General features: G+C 44.6%; 1 protein-coding gene and 1 long non-coding RNA gene across 5 annotated transcripts in view; one reads left to right on the forward strand and one right to left on the reverse strand.

Annotated features, from left to right (window-relative positions):
* The window catches only part of CA3H20orf194 (chromosome A3 C20orf194 homolog), a 130,650-nt gene that overhangs the window by 34,230 nt on the left and 77,391 nt on the right, over positions 1 to 19,029 (reverse strand). For all 4 annotated transcript variants that reach the window (XM_011280924.4, XM_019826770.3, XM_011280923.4 and 1 more), the window contains 7 exons: positions 14,339 to 14,442; positions 10,624 to 10,770; positions 9,460 to 9,548; positions 8,944 to 9,045; positions 8,323 to 8,440; positions 6,352 to 6,440; positions 4,907 to 5,065 (listed from right to left, as the gene is read on the reverse strand). In XM_011280924.4, the coding sequence (XP_011279226.2) occupies positions 4,907 to 5,065; positions 6,352 to 6,440; positions 8,323 to 8,440; positions 8,944 to 9,045; positions 9,460 to 9,548; positions 10,624 to 10,770; positions 14,339 to 14,442 (808 nt within the window). The remainder of the gene's footprint in view (positions 1 to 4,906; positions 5,066 to 6,351; positions 6,441 to 8,322; positions 8,441 to 8,943; positions 9,046 to 9,459; positions 9,549 to 10,623; positions 10,771 to 14,338; positions 14,443 to 19,029) is intronic.
* Positions 9,550 to 10,610, forward strand: LOC109498062. Its single transcript, XR_002154632.2, has 2 exons — positions 9,550 to 9,804; positions 10,444 to 10,610. It is a non-coding gene; the product is annotated as an uncharacterized LOC109498062 (long non-coding RNA).

Below are 19,029 nucleotides of genomic sequence, written 5' to 3' on the forward strand. Positions count from 1 at the left end.
AACTTTAATTATTTTTAGTTAGAATGTAATATGTTTATCAATCATTTAACTCCCCCATGCATGCTCCTCCCAAGGTCTTGTCCTTCTCAGCAGAGGGGACTCCATTCTTTTAGCTGCTAGGCCAAAAAATTTGTTGCGTCGTCACTGACTCCATTTTTTCTCAATTTTTAAACTATAACTAGAATGAGATGGCTGCTCACATTCTCACACTGCTACTGGGCCAGGACTGTCACCATCTCTTGCACAGATCACCCCACAGCCTCCTCACTGGCCTCCCTACTTTTTTTTTTTTTTTTAATGTTTATTTTTCAGAGAGAGAGAGAGAGAGAGAGAGAGGGAGGGAGAGTGCGTGCACCCGTACACATATGCACACGCATGCGGGGCAGGGGCAGAGAGAGGGAGGCAGAGGATCTGACGCAGGCTCTACACTGATAGCAAAGAGTCCAATGTGGGGCTCAAACTCACGAACTGAGAGATCATGACCAGAGCCGAAGTCGGACACTTAACCGACTGAGCCATCCAGGTACCCCTCACAGACCTCCCTACTTCTGTCCCTGGCCCTGCCCGACCTGTCTTCAACACAGAAGCTAGAAGGATCGTGCTGACCCCACTGTGCTAAGCCACGGAGTGGCTTCATCCCACTCAGAGTCAAAGCCCAAGTCCTTACGGGGCGCATGGGTGGGTCAGTTGGTTAAGTGTCCAACTTCGGCTCAGGTCATGATCTCGCAGCTCGTGAGTTTGAGCCCCACATCAGGCTCTGTGCTGATGGCTCAGAGCCTGGAACCTGCTTCAGATTCTGTGTCTCCCTCTCTCTCTGCCCCTCCCCCACTCATGCTCTCTTTCTCAAAAATATTAAAAAAATTAAATTTAAATAAAATTAAAGAAAATAAAAAAGCTAAAGCCCTTACCTCAGCCCCCGCGGTGTTCTATGATCTGACTCCCACACTGCAAGGACTTTCTCCTCCTACTATTCCTTCCCTTACCTCAATCTACCCATCCTGACCTCCTGGTTCTTCCCTGAACATGCCAGGCATATTTCCACCCTGGCATTCTCGGTCCCTTCCTGTGGTGCTCTTTTCCTCAGATATCTGCCAGGCTTGCTTCCTTGTTCCCTTCAGGTCTCTGCTCAAATGGCATCTTATGAGAGAGGGATCTTCTGACTTCCTGCAGCCTATGTGACACAGCAACCTTCCTTTTGGCACCACCGGTCCCCACGAAGTTCTTCCCTACAGCACTGAACATCAGCTACATTGTATTTTCTCATTTATTTGTTTTTAGTCTGTTTCTGCAATAATAATGTAAAGTGACTGAATGGTGTACTCTATGGTGCCTAAGCAGGATAGATGAAGGAACTGGATGTTCAATCATGGGTAGACCCATGGCCACTCCAAGAAGGGGCCTTCCCTCTTTACCTTGTAGAGAACATTTTCCCAGCCTATCACCAAAAGGTCAGTTCCTATAGAGGGAAGGGAAATCAGAAGGCATCCTTACTGATCATATGGGCCTGGGTCCTAGCCTGGGCCCTCGAGAAGCCAGTGATGGTGGCTGGGGGGAAAGGTATAGCCTGCCTGAGCCACTCCCCGAGTTTCTACAAATAATTCATCTGCAAAATGGCACTTGGCTTTATCCCAGACTGTAATATTCACATCCCAATCCCCAGGTCTGCCTCTGTCCTGACCACTAGCAGTACTTCAATCAAGAACAGGGTGTGCCTGGTTTTAGAGCTTCCCCACGAGTGCCTGGTAGCCAGAGAGCTGTTAGAGTGAGCCCTCTGCTCCCCGGTTTCTCCCCCTGCCTGGGCACACGTGTGGATGTCCACATGGGGTTCCTTCTCCTGGTTCTGCAGTGTCTAGTTAGGCCTGGATGCAAGAGAGCACCCCACACTGCCTGCATTGCCAGGCGTTCTGCATTGCCAGCCATATCCAGGGACTATAAATCTCAGGCGTTGTTAAGTAGGGCTGACTGATGCTTGCACACTGCCCCAAATCTCTTTGTGTTCATGTTTACCAGATTTAACCCTCCTGGTTAAGTGCCCTAGCCTTGCTCCTAAGCATCAGTTTTCTCTCTCTTCTAAAAATAAGTTTCGGAAGCTTTTTATTTTCCATGTCTGGTATGAGCCTAGAGAATCCTTTCTGAGGGCAGAAAAGAACTGAAAGATTTACCAAATCCTGGTCATTTTGGTCATTTTAATATCCTGGGTTTTCCTTCAGAGAGGGTGGCTGGTAATTCCCAGGTTTTCAGAGCATTCCATTTAATGGAAACAAGGTTGGAATGAAAACAGGCCCCAAAATCCTTGGTGGGAGCAGGGTTATCGAGGTGATGAATGTGGGCACTGCAGCCAGGAACTGCTGTGGCGAGACAGGAGGCCCTTGGTGTCTGTCACTCACTGTACTTGTTGTGGGGAGGAGGCTGCTAGGCTCTCCCTCCCTCCTCAGCCCTTGCCCTGTAATCATCCTGGCCAGGGCCTCCCAACAGGAGGAGGCAGGCTTCACTACGGAAGGAAGCACACTGCTCCAGCTACCAGAACCCGAACTCGATCACTTTGGCTAATAAACTGCCTCAAATGCATGATGAAGGAAAAAAAAAAAACAAAGAAACAAAAACAAACACACACAAAAACCCCTGGTTCTTCATGTCTGCCTCTTTCTTGTCAGTTCTCTCTTTATTAAAAATAAAAGCAAAACAAAGAAACAAAACAAAACCCCAGCAGGATTTTTACTTTCTTTATTCTGAAACAACATACCCCATTCAACTGTCCTTTGGCCTCTGTTTTATGTTTGCAATTTAAGCCTACAATTTGGGCATGTGTTTTAGATTAATAATTCAATTTTTGTTTTGAGAGAGACTTTAAGTGTAGATAATTTAAAGAATAATTTTTTACAATATTCTGGAGTATAAACAAATATAATCTCTCAAATTCCTTAAAATTATTTTTTTTTAATTCAGATTTCTCCAGTTTTATGTGTCTGTCTGTAAGTTCTAGACAATTTTATTACCTGCATAGGTTCCTGTATCTACCACCACCGTCAAGACACTGAACAGTTCCACCACCACTTGGTTCCCTTGTGTTGTCTTTTTATGACCACACCCACCTTCTTCCTACCTCCCACTCCCATCCCTAAGTCCTGGCAACCACCAATCTGTCCTCTATTTCTAAAATTTTATCATTTCAAAGTACATTAATTTTTAAAAGAACAATTAACAGCTCCAGTGAATGTCAAAGCTCAACACCACTGCCCCACTGCTGTAGGAAGTCAAATGGAACCAGGCCACTCTGGGGACAAAAGAAAACTGCCCTAGACCACAGTGTTCCCCCATGAACCCTATAAATGAAGATAAAAGCCATATCCAGGGACTATAAATCTCAATTTGAGAAACCTCTGGAGTCTCCCTTCACTGGCAACCTCAATACTGGGCATGAAGGTCCAGTCCCAAGGAGATGGTCATGCAAAAAGGAGGCAGCCATGAGTTCCCTGCTGAGCCTCAAGAGAATGGGCCTGGCCCATAAGAACCATGTCTTAGCGAGAGCCATAGCATTTTGCTGGTATTTCCACTGAGTCCCTCAGGAAAGCTGAGATCCCTAGCATCCTGGGACTTCGACTGCGCAAAAGCTGGGTCTGAGAGTGGGCTGGCCATACACGGTCACTGCAGTCCAGCACAACCAGGGCAGCTGACACTTTTGCAGACCTGTACTGCCAGAGACAAGGAGTCAACGATGCTTTGTCAAGTGATGGAAGATGGAAATGCCCTCAGCTGCACAATGGCAAACTGCTGAATTTGACTCCAGGTCCACACTCCCAATGACTCTCAACTCTGGCAGGGACCAATCCATTCCTTTGACCATCAGAAGTGATGGAAAGCCAGAAGAAAACAAGTGGTTTCAAGCCTAGACTCTTGCTCTGTGGCTTTCATGACCTCAGCCCACAAACAGGACAAAAGGGCTGACAGAAGGGAAGGCCAGGGCAGGTGTGAGAACAAGGCCTGAAGAAGAGGAACGACGGCTTGGTGGAGTGCACAGTGCTGTCCACCTCCTGACTGAGGACCACCAGCCCAGCTTTTCTCCACTTCTCACCATCCATCCGCCCAGGAAACCCAACAGAGCTTTGGATCTGGGCCTGCTCTCTACTGGAAACAATTAGCCAATTGCAAACAGTAATTATTACGAGCACAAAAAACATAGCATAGCACAAAAGCGCTTTGTGAGAACTGCCAAAAGCTTCCGTATTACCAGCCATCATCAAGACCACAGACTATGTTTTCCCTGACCTGGCATGCTCTCTTCTGGGCCTGGGGGGTGGTGGGCCTGCATAGGGCTCCTCCCTGGAAGGCCTTAGAACAAACAGGTCGAGGTAAACTCCTTTCAGCGAGGGTCACTGAAGCAGTGGTACTCACTCTGTCCAACCTATCCTCACAGGGAGCTTCCTGCCCAACTGGACTATTCATGTTCCCCACTGAGGGTCCCAGGAAAACCTCCTGGACCAGCCATCCTGGGAATGGTGGGGGTCGAGAATGCAGAGGATAGGGGCTGCCTCTGCAACTCCACATGAGGGAGGATTGAAACAGACGGCAAAGGAAGAGACCTCAGGGCCACTACTGTTACAAGAATTATCAAAGAATCTTGCCCAGAGAATCTCTTCCCTAATTCTCTACCGTGAGGATAGAGAATTTTGAGGATACCATCGTGCTGAAACCAAACTTAAAACTTGTGGGAAAGCTACAGCAGCTCTCTGGGCCACAAGATGGTAACCGGAGTCCTTGCTTGTCTGAGGCCTCTCTGGGTAGTGCAGACTCTGCTCATGCAAATGTGGAGGTCATTCTGTGTCCCAGGCTAGCCACACACAAAATACAACAGTAATGGCAAGGTCATCACCATTCCCATTGTCCCCGGAAGACTTCCAGTGCTCACCCTTGCAACACCACTAGCAGTCGAATCTTCTTGCGGATGTAGGCTGACTGGCGGGCAGAGCGGTTCTGCTGGGCCTCCAGGACACTGGAAAGGTATCTCTGGAAGTGGGCAGCATGAAAACATTCGGAGCTGTCCATGATTTGGCGGTATACCATCCACCTGGAAACGGCAAGTATAATCTCAGCACGGGGGCTGCCTGATGGCCGGGCCCCACAGACTCAGCCAGTGGATCCAAATGTGACCAGTACTTCCACAGACATTCTGCCCAGTGACCCCGCACAGGAGGCCTGGGGAGCTCCGTATCCTGAAACCACTATCACTGGAACTTTTGACAGGAAATGCCTTGCCACAGGGGAAAAGGTCAGGTAAGCACATGACCATTAATCAGACTTCGGAATTGAGAAAGACTCCTTATGACTGGGCAGTCATTTCCTGAAGGACCATCCAATAAAATGGCTTCAGTCTGGTGCTGAGTAAAATTTTTGCTAAGAAGTGAGCAGGGTGAAGAATTCAGACTATTTCTACAACAAAAGAAATGGAAACAAGGGAGGAACTGGCTAGCTACTTAGTACTTGTAAGAAGACCAATATTTCTGGAGCATCTCTGTAAAACTTGTCCAACCTCCCACATCTCCCTAAACTCCCAAACTTCTAGGTGATTTCCATCTTTTCCATCTTCCTTATGGCCTCCTGCAGGATGCCTTACTTCAAGGTAGACTGACTAGATATTAAATGCCTGTTCAGTTAGCCAGGGATGTTTAGTCATCTGCCAGCCATATGAAAGTGATGGATGAACGATCTTCCCAATTTCCCCTAAGCCAACGTGTCCCAGATGCACTGGAACGGATGCAGTCCCCTTGTGGTCAGGGACGGAGCACACCCACCAGCTCCCAAGTTCTAATCACCCTGGTCCTGAGTTGCCCTGTTAACCAGGCACACTCCCTGGCCTTTGCCTGTGCTAGTTCTGCTGCTACAGTGCTTGTCTCCAGATTTCCAAAGACTCACTCCTCTCATCTCCTCAGGCCTCTGCTCAAATGCCAGCTTCTCAGTGAGGTCTTCCCTGAGCACCCAATTTAAAACTGGGACCTCCCTCCCAGCTTGGTAATCCCTATACCCTTCTCTACTTTGTTATCTCTGTGGCACTTTTCACTAGCTAATATACTACTTTCCTTGTCTGATTAATTGTCTTCCTAAACTAGAATGTAAGGTCCACAAAGGCAGAGACATTTTTAGTCTGTTTTTTTTTTTTCATTTGTCGCCCACACTTAGAACAATGTCTGGCATACAGGACGTGTTCAGTATAAATGTGTTAAATGAATGGATGGATGGCTCCTGTGCTAATACCAATCACACCAAAGGCCAGTACATGTTGAAGGTTTCCCAGTGCCTATGTGGGACCAGGCATAGAATCCCTTTCCCCAAAGCAAAGGCAGCAGCTGTACTAACCTGCCATATTCCTTATGCAGAGTGACCAGGAAAGCACAGAGCTCGCTAGCATGACAGCCTGGGAGGCCAGTTACAATGCTGATAGTTACCTACATGAAAGAAAAGTCACGTGAGTTTGTCATTCAACAGGGAGGCAGCGTTGTGTAACAGGTTAAGAGAAATGATTTCTGGAACCAGGTTCTGTGGGTTTGAACCTCAGCACCAGCACTCACCTAGATATATGTCCTTCGGCTAATAACAGAACCTATCTTGCAGGTGGGTGTGATGGTTAACTGAGTTAATATATGTAAAGTGTTTAGAACAGTGTGTGTGGGACACAGCAAACACCACGTAAAATGTAGTGTTACTAATATAATTTCTATGCAGCAGGCTTGACTAGATCAGTTAAAATACCATGGAAAACACTGGGCAGAAAGGAGGTCTGAGACAAAGTGCCACAGGCTAAACTGGTGTGGTAAGTAAGCTCAGCCAAGGAAGAGGAGTGGCATGGGGATGTTTCTGTCTGGCTGCCCAATCCACCCAAGCCAAATGGCCTGAGCTAAGGAAGCAAACAGAATGTAGGAAGTACGTCTGAATCTTGACTAGGTGAAGAGCAGGTTGGACTGTCTTAGCCTTAACACACAACCAGATGAAAACAGGGCCCTCTGCAGGTATGTATTCTGAAGCAACTTAAAGAAATCCAGTGACAGAGAAGAGGTGGAGCAGGGGAGGAAAGGAACCATACACCTACTGAACAGTATCAATGTAAATTTTTAAAACAATTTTTTAATGTGTATTTATTTTTTGATATAGAGACACAGAGGGCAAGTGGGGGAGGGCCAGAGAGAGAGGAAGACACAGAATCCGAAGCAGGGTCCAGACTCCGACCTGTCAGCACAAAGCCCAACGTGGGGCCTGAACCCACAAACCACGAAATCATGACCTGAGCCGAAGTTGGATGCTTAACCGGCTGAGCCACCCAGGCACCCCTCGATGTAAATTTTTATTTCACAAGACTCACTGGGATGGGCCTGGTCACAGATGAGTTAGATTAAAGCTTAGCTGGTGGCAGTTACCACTCTAGTTGGTCACATCAGCACAAAGATGGCTGTGGATCTCTCTTCTTTTGTGGGAACCAGAAGTTTTCCCTCCTCCCTTCCAACCAGGCTCCTACTCTATATCCCTTACTGTCCCCGTGGGCAGTATTCCATGCAACTTCTTGTTTATCCTCCTCCCCACCCTGGTCCTATTCCTCAGCGCCCAAGTCCCTGGCTCTCAAATCACAGCACATGTGCTTATAGCCAGACATCGTCTTACTTTAAGGCCAGTCCTATAGCACCCTTTTAATGAGTAGGCATTTTCATTTTAAACTCTTGCCTTAGGGGAAAAACCAGGCTTCTAACTGCTTGGTACTATTTTCTTTTGCAGGTGAGTGTCTTCTAGATTTATGTATAAATAAATGCCCTCTTGGAGTATATTATGACTTCTGGTTCCAGAGAAATGGCGGGAGGGGTCAAAAGGCGGGGCATGTGAGGTGGGAGCGGATTAAAATCCACTCTTGGAAAGACAGTGTTTATAAAGTATCACCTTACCCTAGTGATGCCAGCAAGGCCCAATAAGGCCCTTCCTCTTATTAAGCTCAATGTGTCACCCACTTCCAGGTAAGTCCTTGTCACAAACAGAAAAGGCTGATGGGATGAGAGCACTGAGCAAGAATCTGAAAGACGTGGAGAAGCCAGGGGAGGGCATGGCAAGGTGCTAGGGCTTTATGGCTGCTACAGGGCTTGGCTGGGGTCAGTACAGACACCTGTACACAGTCACTGTACAGAGTAGGTTTCCTGTATATCATTACATCAGTATCCTAGGAGGTGGAGAGTCTTACAAAAGGGACCCTGCTTGAGCTCTTTTTGTTAACTGACACAGAAGATCAAAGGGCAGGCTATCGGGCTTATCTTCCTGTGAATTCCCAGCATATTTGCTGAGCTGCTGTACCTTGTCATTTTCTACTCGGTGAGAAGGGTTGATTTCAGCTTGCTGTAGCAGGACTGGGAGATGGGTCCTCATCACAGGCTCTCGACTAATGCTGTTGATGGCAAAATGCTGAAGAAACCTAGAAAAACAAAGACAATGCTAATGTTACCACTGCCAGCCTTGCCTGAATGTGCTCCTTCACATGAGAAACGCCTTATCTAACTGCTAAAAAAGAAACCTTAGACAGATACTCTCTAGAGAATAAAACTATATGGTGTGTCACTACTACTGTTTACACTGATCCCTAAGAAGCTACAAAGAAAAAGCAGCTTAAATTTTTTTTTAATGTTTATTTATTTTTGAGACAGAGAGAGACAGAGCGCGAGTGGGGGAAGGGCAGAGAGAGAGGGAGACACGGAATCTGAAACAGGCTCCAGGCTCTGAGCTGTCAGCACAGAGCCTGATGCGGGGTTTGAACCCACAGAACCGTGAGATCATGACCTGAGCCGAAGACGGACGCTTGACCGACTGAGCCACCCAGGCGCCCCTGGAAAGAGCAGCTTAGAAAGGACCAACGCTGGGGTCTCTGACATTTCAAAAGCCAGACCATGAAACATCTATAAACAGAAAACCAGAGCTCACCAGTCCAGCTCTGGGAGTTTGGCTGGGAGTAGCTTTAGAGGACTCCGTTTCTCCCCAGCAGAATGGCCCAGGACACTGAAGAGCTTCTGCGCACTGGAGTGTCTGGAATATCAAAAGCTCACAGATTAGAACTCCATCTCCCTATAGCACCACACTTTACATAACTTGATGCTTTCAAGCCAGAGTCTTGTGACAGAGTCAACACTTCCAAAATAAGCATCTCGATGACTTAAACACAGTGCGGTATTAGTGTGTGAGAACTGGTGTACCCAGAGAGGAAGGCTTGCCTGAAACCCTTGGTAATATTACAGGTTTCTGATTCTTGGTGGATTTCATCTCTCTTGACTTCTATTTCCCCAAGGGCACTGGCTACCTGCAAGTGGCAGCACTGAAATGACTGCGCTGGCCCTTTCAGAAGCCAAGACCCCTGTGTTACATAACGTAAGTCGTCCTGCAGAGAGAGCAGACACACACAGCTTAGGGAAACAAGCATAAACACTGAAGGCAGCCACTTACAATCTCTTTTGTTCCACAGATAATCCATCTTCCTGGATCACTTTTAAAGACAGCCCTGAGTTAGCCTGCTGTTGCCAGGGGGAGAAGACCTAAACAAAACAGAATTTGAGCAAAGAACACTTTAAACCCAACAACAGGATATGGAATCCACATGGGGATTTGATGGTTGTTGAAAATCTAGACTGTCAGGACAGAGAAAAACCATCATAACAAACAAGTTTGTTTCAAAAATAGACGCCTGAAGCAATTTTGTTCTGTATTTTTCAAAACTAGAATTTCTTTCTGGGTTCCTCTCCCAGGGATTCTGTTCCTTCAGAAGCCAGGAAGCACGGAGGAAGGTGTCAGGTAACACTGTTCTGGCAGCATAGGCATGTTCTTCCCTGGTGATAGGGCCAGACAGAAGGAGCAGTTCAAGCAAGTCCTGTTTAGGGGCACAGAGATAGCTGAGAAGAATCTGAAGTGCTATCTCTATGTCCCTGAATTGAAAGGACAAGCACAAGGAGGTAGGAAAGATGAGCAGGCAGTAAGAGTAAGACATAGACTAGCCTGAGAGGCCACTCTGCAACCAGGCCAACCCTTCTCTCTTCCATGTTCTGTCAATCTGTCCTGAGAGAGGGACACTGTCCCCTTATAAGCTGCTGCGATCAGACCTTACCGAGCATTTCCACCAGTCATGAGGTTGGCCATGTGTTTAACTTTGGCTACGGCATGGTCTCTAAGTGGGTTGTGTAATTCTTGGTAAGCTCTCTCACTCATGCAACCTGTACTGAGTGCCTATAACATGCAGACTGTCAGGTGGGACCATTCACAAGGGCAGGGCTTGTGAACCATGGGCAGAGACTGGGGAGGGCTAGAGAGCTCTTATCCAATAGGTATGGCCCAACAATTCAATAAAGTAGCTAAAAGAAAAATGACTCTAATTAGGATTTAAAGGGACAAAGATTTGTCTTAGCAGCTAAAAAGCCTTTTGTTTGGTTCTTTTAGGTTCTCATCTCCCAATGGCAAAAGCACCATTCCAGGACCCACAGGGATTAGAAGCAGCCACTTCCACCATCCCAGCTCTGCCTCTCATCACCTCACTGTTAGCCCTGTGATGTGGCCTTACCATCTAAACTCCTAAGGAAAAGAAAAGTATTTGTTTTGCTGACTAATGATTGGTGTTACCTCTGAGTAAAATGCTTGGTATATCTTTGATCTGGGGAAAAGGGCAATCATCAGAAAATTGCTTGATCCATGGAAATGAACTGGGAGATGAGGAAGCAGAGAACTTTTGAACTCTATCAGAAGGGCAGCAACAACACTGGTGGAATCCTAAAGAGAAAAAAGAGGGAGCATCAGTGAGAAAAGCCATTTGCATGACACTAGTCCTCATGATTACTGTCAGAACACATATAATGAATTTCACTGCAATTATTTTCACATTATGTGATATACTAGGGTTCAATTATGGATGGCTGGAATTATGGAATTATGGTATTGGCTTTCCAATACCCAGTTATGGGAGATACAGGAAGTACAAGGGTCTTTTCTCCTAAACTGAAAACGTCACCTCAAAACTCTTTCTGTGGTATTAATCCCTTATCAGATTTACAATCTTTTTAAAAACAATCTCTATACTTAATGTGGGGCTCAAACTTATGATCCCAATATCAAGAGTTGCATGCTCTACCAACTGAACCAGCCAGGCACCCCACGATTTGTAAATATTTTCTCTCATTTTGTGGGTTGTTTTCACTTTCTTGCACTTGTACTTTGATGCACAGAAGTTTTCAATTTTGATGAAGTCCAATTTATATATTTTTTCATTTGTTGTCTGGGCTTTTGGTGTCATATTCAAGAAATCACTGCCTACTCTTAGGTCAGTCATGAGGATTTTGCTCCTGTGTTTTATACTCAGAGTTTAGTAGTTTTGGCTCTTCATTTAGGTCTATGCTCCATTTTGGTTGATTTCTGTATACGGCATAAAGTAAGGATCTAACTTCATTCTTTTGCATGTGGATATCTAATTTTCCCAGCACCATTTGTTGAAAAGGCTGTCCCTCCCCACTGAATGGTCTTGGCACCCTTGTCAAAACTCATTTGACCATATATGCAAAAGTTTATTTCTGGGCTATTTTATTCTATTGGTCTGACCTTATGCTAATACCATACGGTTGTTTGATTACTGTCGCTTTGTAGTAAGTACTGAACTCAGGAAGTGTGAGTCCTTCCACTTTGCTCTTTTCAATATTATTTTGGTTGTTTGGGCATACCTTGAGGCTCCATATGAATTTCAGGGTGGGTTTTTCTATTTCTGCAAAAAATGCCATTGAATTTTGATAGGGACTGCACTGACTCTGTAGATCACTTTAGGTAGAATTGTGGTCTTAATAATGTTAAGTCTTCCTACCCATGAACATGGGATGTCTTTCCATTTATTTAGAACTTCTTTAATTTCAGCAATGCATTGTAGTTTTCAGCATATAAGTCTCCACCTCTTTGGGTAAATCTATTCTTAAGTATTTTATTTTATTCTTTTTGGTGTTATTGTAAATGGAATTGTTTTTTTTTACTAACTTTTTCAGACTGGTCATTACCAGGGTATACAAATACAACTGATTTTTTGGTGTCAATTTTGTATCCTGCAACTTTGATGAATTCATTTATTAATTCTAACAGGTTTTATGTGTGAATCTTTAGTGTTTACTACATATAAGATCATTCCATCTGTGAAGAGAGATAATTTTACTTCTTCCTTTCCAATTTAAATGCTTTGTAATTCTTTTTCCTGCCTAACCACTCCAGCTAGAACTTTCAATACTATATTGAATAGAAGTGGCAAAAATGAGCATTCTTGTCTTGGTCCTGATCTTAGGGAAAATCTTCTTTAAAAAATTGTTTTCATTATAAAAATAACATGTTCACTAATTAAAGTTTTGAAAAAATATAAAAATAGTATAGAGAAAGTTAAAAAAAAAAGTCAATCCAAAGTTCCATAGTATAAACCCAACCACATCTAACATCTTAGTAATTTTCCTTCTAGTCTTTTTTCCTATTCATTTACTGACTTGCCTTTTTCAGGCAGTGCAAAATTGTATTTATCTTTCTAATTTCATACCTTACTTTATTTTACTTTATTTTATTTTATTTTATTTTATTTTATTTTATTTTATTTTATTTTATTTTATTTTATTTTATTTTATTTTTTGAAGATTTTATCTTTAAGGTTACCAGGGTAGCTCGGTTGGTTAAGAGTCCGACTCTTGATTTCAGCTCAGGTTATGATCTCATGGTTCGTGAGTTTGAGCCCCAAGTCAGGCTCCATGCTGACAGCCTCTCCTGTGCATGTGCACTCTCTCTCAAAATAAATAAACTTTAAAAAAAAAAAAAAGGAGAGAAAGAGAGAGAGAGAGAGAGAGAGAGAGAGAGAGAGAAAGTAATCTTTACACCCAACATGGGGCTCAATTTACAATCCAGAGATCAAGAGGCACATATTGGACTGACTGAGCCAGCCAGGCACCCCCCAGGACCCTGCTTTTAAAACTTCATTTACCATCAGCACCTGCCAAGTTGCTACAAACTATCTGTGAATATTTTCAAAGATTGCATCCCACTATCCTCTAAAGCCACCCCTATGGCTGGGCATTCATATTACTTACTGCACTTCTCCTTGCCAATAGAACCTTTTATTTATTCTTTGCCAATTTACTATTTTACATGGTAGTGTGAGGCTGTTTCTGATGTACTTCCATATATCTGCTAACTAACTTCATGTTAATAAAGACAGAATTATTAATAGAAAATAATTTTTTCTAATCACCAAAACATTTTATCCAGTTTACTTTTTTACTTTTTAGTAAATTCTCTCCTTGAGACTTTCTAGAGTTTCAAATTATAAATTAGTCTGATAAATTTTATGTTATATCCAAATAATGAAATACCATTTGGCAATAAAGCAACAAGAAGGAACAAACTATTGATACAAACATGGGTGAATCTAAAAATCATTATGCTGAATGAAAAATGCCAGACTCAAAGGGTACAGAATGTATGATGTCCATTTATGTAACATTTTATTTTATTTTATTTTATTTTATTTTATTTTATTTTATTTTATTTTATTTGCTTACTTTGAGAGGGAAAGTGAGTGTGTGTGCACACATGCAGGGGAGGGGCAGAGAGGGAGACAGAGAATTCCAAGCAGGCTCCACACTCGGTGCAGAGCCCAATGTAAGGCTTGATCCCACAACTGTGAGATCATGACCTGAGCCGATACAAAGAGTCAGATGCTTAACTGACTAAGCCATCCAGGAGCCCATATTAGAACTGCAAACTGATCTACGGTGACAGAAAGCTAATTGGTAGTTGCCTGAAGCCAGAAGTGGAGGGAAAGATGAACTGCAAAAGAGCATTAAAAAAGTTTAGGGGTGATGGAAGTCATCTGTATCTTGACTGTGATAGTGGTTTCACAAGTATATACATTTATCAAAACTTTTTTTTTTTTTCATTTTTTTTTCAACGTTTATTTATTTTTGGGACAGAGAGAGAGACAGAGCATGAACGGGCGAGGGGCAGAGAGAGAGGGAGACACAGAATCGGAAACAGGCTCCAGGCTCTGAGCCATCAGCCCAGAGCCCGACGCGGGGCTCGAACTCACGGACCGTGAGATCGTGACCTGGCTGAAGTCGGACGCTCAACCGACTGCACCACCCAGGCGCCCCCATTTATCAAAACTTTAAATGGATATAGTTAACTGTATTTAAAGCATACTTCAATAAATTAAATTATTGGCAATCCTGCCCCATGGTGGAGGAACAGGGACAGGGAGTTATTTGGTTTTCACCTCAGAAGTGTGAGTATCCTTCTGAACATCAAAGCCATGGACTGGTAAAACACCTACCCCATCATAGAATAAAATGGAATTCATGTGATCCTTGGAAAGGACGATACTTCCGTGATGACGGTGAGAAAACAGAAGACCACTAGAGAAGAAATGCACTTTCCCTGGAAGGAAAAAAGAGCTGGTCAGAGCTGGAGGGTTGGATCTTGGGGGCTAGATCCCAATGTCCTTACAGGTACCAGGGCAAACCACAGTGGTAACTAGAGACTAGTATCTGTAATGCTTAAGTTACACAATTTTTCTTAAATGTTTTTATTTATTTATTTAATTTTTGAGAGAGTGAGAGCACGAGCCAGGGAGGGGCAGAGAGAGATGGAGGACAGAGGACCTGAAATGGGCTCCATGCTGATAGCAGAGAGCCCAATTCAGGGCTCAAACCCACGAACTGCAATATCATGACCTGACCTGAAGTTGGACGCCTAACTGACTGAGCCACCCAGCACCCCAAGTTACATGATTTTTATGCTGAGCCCTGTGCTCTGGGGAAGCTGATGTACACTCCTAGAGCTTCAGAGAGAAATGAGGCATCACAGTCTTTGTACGCAAATTAGAAAAAACAAGTACATTATCAGCTGATGGGGAGAGGCAAAATTCACATTGACTTGTGGGTGTCTTCTATGGGAACACACTGAAAAAGACTTTGGGGTATGTTTGTTCTACCGCTGAGTTTATAAACTCTGCTTCCTCCTATTTTGGCAGAAGGTGGCTTGGCTCTAAAGAGACCACATCCCTCACTTAAGGCCCAACAAGAGCAGTAGGGTCTCAGCTGAAGGACAGTAAAGGGAGCCTAAGGGTCCCTGTGGCCAGCAAAGGAATATTTGAGTTAGGCAATAAGGGGATTCTATACACACCAGAGACCTGTTGTTCTATATTCACAAAAGATGGGTGGGATGTAGACACTAGAGGTGGTTTCTTCAGTTCCGAGGATTCAGGTCTAAGGAGAACTGTTGTTTTCTGGGTGGTCAAGGTCATACAGAATCGCTCACTATGGGCCCTAGGGGGCAGACCAAGAAAGGACGGAGAACTAAGATGACAAGTGTTAAGGCTGGGTTTGGAAACTGAGATGAAGCACCCAGAGCACCCATAAGACTACAGAAGGCAGAAGACAAAGAAGAGGGACTGATCCCTTGAGCTGTAGCTCTAGGAATGCAGCCCCAAAGCTTGAGATTGTAATGACAAGAAGAACAAAGGCAAAGGTGAGGAATTTTGGAGACTTCAAGTTTTTTTTTTTTTTTAAAATTTTTTTTTTTTTTCAACGTTTATTTATTTTTGGGACAGAGAGAGACAGAGTGGAGACTTCAAGTTTTCCTGAGGAGGTGTGGTTTCAGGAGGCAGAAAGGCCTAACTGAGTAAGTGTGCTGGAGTGTGCATGTTAATGGGGCATGAAAAGAAATAGGGGAGGTAGAGGCAGCTTTTAGGTACAAGAGGAAGGTTTGGAGCCTGAATACCAATAGACAAACTAGATGCTCAGTTAGAGGGAAATAGTGCTAACCTTAGCATCTGGGGCAGCAGCAGCAGCTGCCCAGTTTAAGGCATCCAGGTTCAAGGCCTATAAGCCTCACAACCTCTAACAAGTAGAGCCTGACCTCTTTTGCACATAGGCTTGCCCTATAGGCTTCTTGAATAGAAGCCACCCACCACCCAGCTTCATCCTGTATCAGTGCCAAGGTTCTTCATGGCTGCTCCCAGACCATTCCCTTCCAGGATGGCACAATATTTTCATTCCCTCAGACACACAAGCCCTTTCTTCCCTTCAATGCTCACAATGACTACCCTCCTAATCATGCCACAATGTTTCAAACAACCAAGACTTCCATCCCTTCTTAGAGATCCAGGGGATGACCCACACCCCATTCTGGACTCACTACTCCTCAATCCCAATGCCACAGCAGTAAAACAGAACCCAGAACATCTTAACCTCTGAAATCTTCAGCTCCAGAACCTACTCTTGGAGTGCAACATCCTATCATCCTTTTTGCTATCTCACTTCCCAAATCTTATCCTGCGATGTCACTGAGCCTTTGAAACCTCAGGCCCCCAGTTTTCCCCTACTGCTCAGAAGTTTCTGACTTTCCTCTCACCCACATCTAGGGCAGATCTTCCAGGACAGGGCATACTTTAACTTCTGTTTTCTTAGGGAAGGGGATGGGAACAGATTCTGCTCAGTATTTACTAATTACACTAACTGCACCAAGCACATCATATACATTATAGTTTTCCATCTTCCCAACAAATTTAACAAGTAATCTTCTTCTTACAGGACTGATGGGGAGACACAAGCTTAGAGAAGTTTCTCCCCAAAGTGACAGAACTATGTGCAGTGTAGCCAAGGCACTGTGGCACCTGGGCCCCTCTGGTTCTTACCCGGCTTCTCCCCACTTGGCTCTCTCCAAATGGCTCCCTATGGCTGATCTGATGATGTGCTCTCTCTGCTTCTTAGCCTCAAGAGGCCCACAGCGCTGCCGCAGTCCTTCCTCTGCTCTCTCAGCTCCTCTAGTAGCTCCCCCAAGTCCCAGCCAAGATTTTCAGCACTCTCCTCGTGTCATGACCTCACTGATTCTAGCCACAAGATAACTCTACCTACTGTTTACAGAGAAAAGAGAGGTCAACAGGTATTAGGTTAAGAACTGCTCCCCTACTACTGCTTAGTATCGGTACCCTTCCAGGTTCTGGGCTCACCCTCCATCTGTGTAGCTCCAACAAGACGCTTCTCAGAAGCAAAAACAGTGCCACTCAAAGGCCTCCTAGACAAATCTCAACATCCTTTCAAAGCTTCCAGAAAAGAGCACAGATGTGAGAGGTCATCTCCAGTATTTCCTTTCTCTCTAGACTCAAGCTTGAAATAAAATGGAAAAGACGAAGACAGAAATTCATAAGGCAGTGTTGGAAAAGCACTCATTTTGGGGCCTGGCCCAGGGCAAGAACACAGTAAACAGAAACTGATTTTAGTACTGGCGCAAAGAGATTGCCCTGTGTCGCAGCGACCCCTCGGCCTGGCTCTGGGAGCAGTAACTTTCATTATCCTCAGAGCACACATGAAATGTGACTCACTGGGTGGCCGAGTGCCTGTTACCTGGTCTCTGGATCCTAATCCACGTGAAGTAAAGACACTTCCAGTATCTGCTCTGGACTCATGACTGTCAGACTTCAGTCTGAAGGGAAATGCCTTTGTAGGGGTTTCTCAGTGACCATGGGAGCCAACTCCTGATGAGATCTCCTTGGCTCCTTGTCTCATCCCCAGTGCCCTTACTGAATGGCCTCTCTCATTCCTTCTCCATTCTGTGAGTCTAAAAACCCAAAGTAAGAGCAAGTTCCCCTTCACTACCCAAGAAGCAGCAGGGGACTGAGGCCTGGCTCTTTGATTGACCTCTGTATCACCAGGAGTCCAACAGAAGGATGAGCCCTCAGGCAAACAAGACACCAAGTGCCAGTGAAGAATTTGGCTTTTCCTCCTTTAGAAAACTGGCTGTACAAAGAAAACTCCTCCAGTGGTCCAGCCTGTGTGAAGAGGGAACATCTATCACTGCTGAGGAACTATGATACAATGGCTGGATAATTTTCATTCTGTGTGAGAATGTGTGAAATGTACACGTATGGTTTAAAGAAAATCAGCAACAACAAAATCTCAACGCCTGTACACTCACCACTCAGACTAAGAAATCCAGCATTGCTAGTACCTTTGAGGCCTCCCAAATGTCCTTTCTCAATGGCTCTCTCTCTTCTACCCAGAGGGAACCAACACCCAGAATTCCATTTAATTTTAATGTATTTCAGTGTATCTATAAACTATTCATTATTTGGTCTCATCTGTTTTGCTTTCATATAAATAGAATTTTATTTTTTTATTAAAATTTTTTTAAATGTTTATTTTTAAGAGAGAGAGAGAGAGCAAGTGAGTGTGGGGGAGGGGCAGAGAGAGGGAGACAGAAGATATGAAGCAGGCTCCACACTGACAGCAGAGAGCCTGATGTGGGGCTTGAACTCACGAACCGTGAGATCTTGACCTGAGCCAAAGTCAAACGCTTAACCAACTGAGCCACCCAGGCGCCCCTTTATAAATAGAATTTTAATAAATGTGTCCTTCTGTGATTTGCTTACTACTCTCAACATCTGTTCCTGAGTCATCTATGCTGTAGGTAATATGCAGCTATATAATCCATTCACGTTAAGTGCTGCAGAGGACATTCTCTCTACGGCATCCCTGGCTAGCTTCATGTGGACACAAGGGAACACACAAGAGGGTTCAGAATGAAGTCAGCAGATTAGCAGTTGCCCACTGCCTAGGTCTTCCCAGCATAGGAGGGTGAGACTCAGCTTGGGAACCAGGGTTCTCAGGAGGTGTCCACTGCCCCATGTGCCGATGGGACGGGCGTCCCTGTGCCTCAATGCTGAACAATCTCTGCTCAGTAGAAAACAACACTCCGCGTTCTTTAAAGCCCTACAGGGACAATGAAGGAGCTGCCTGAGAGCCAACCATTCACTGAAGCCTGTAGGAAATAGTAAATACGTACAGTCAACTGATATTCAACAAAGGTACACAGACAGATCGAGGAAAAAGGAGTCTTTTCAATAAATGGTACTGGAAAAACTGGATATTCCTATGTAAAACAATGAACATCAACCCATACCTTGAATGAGACTTTCTGCCCATTCCCACCAGCCACAGCAGAAAGCCTCGTATTTCACAGGGA

Source organism: Felis catus, chromosome A3 (genome assembly GCF_018350175.1).
Source record: "Felis catus isolate Fca126 chromosome A3, F.catus_Fca126_mat1.0, whole genome shotgun sequence".
Lineage (NCBI taxonomy): Eukaryota > Metazoa > Chordata > Mammalia > Carnivora > Felidae > Felis > Felis catus.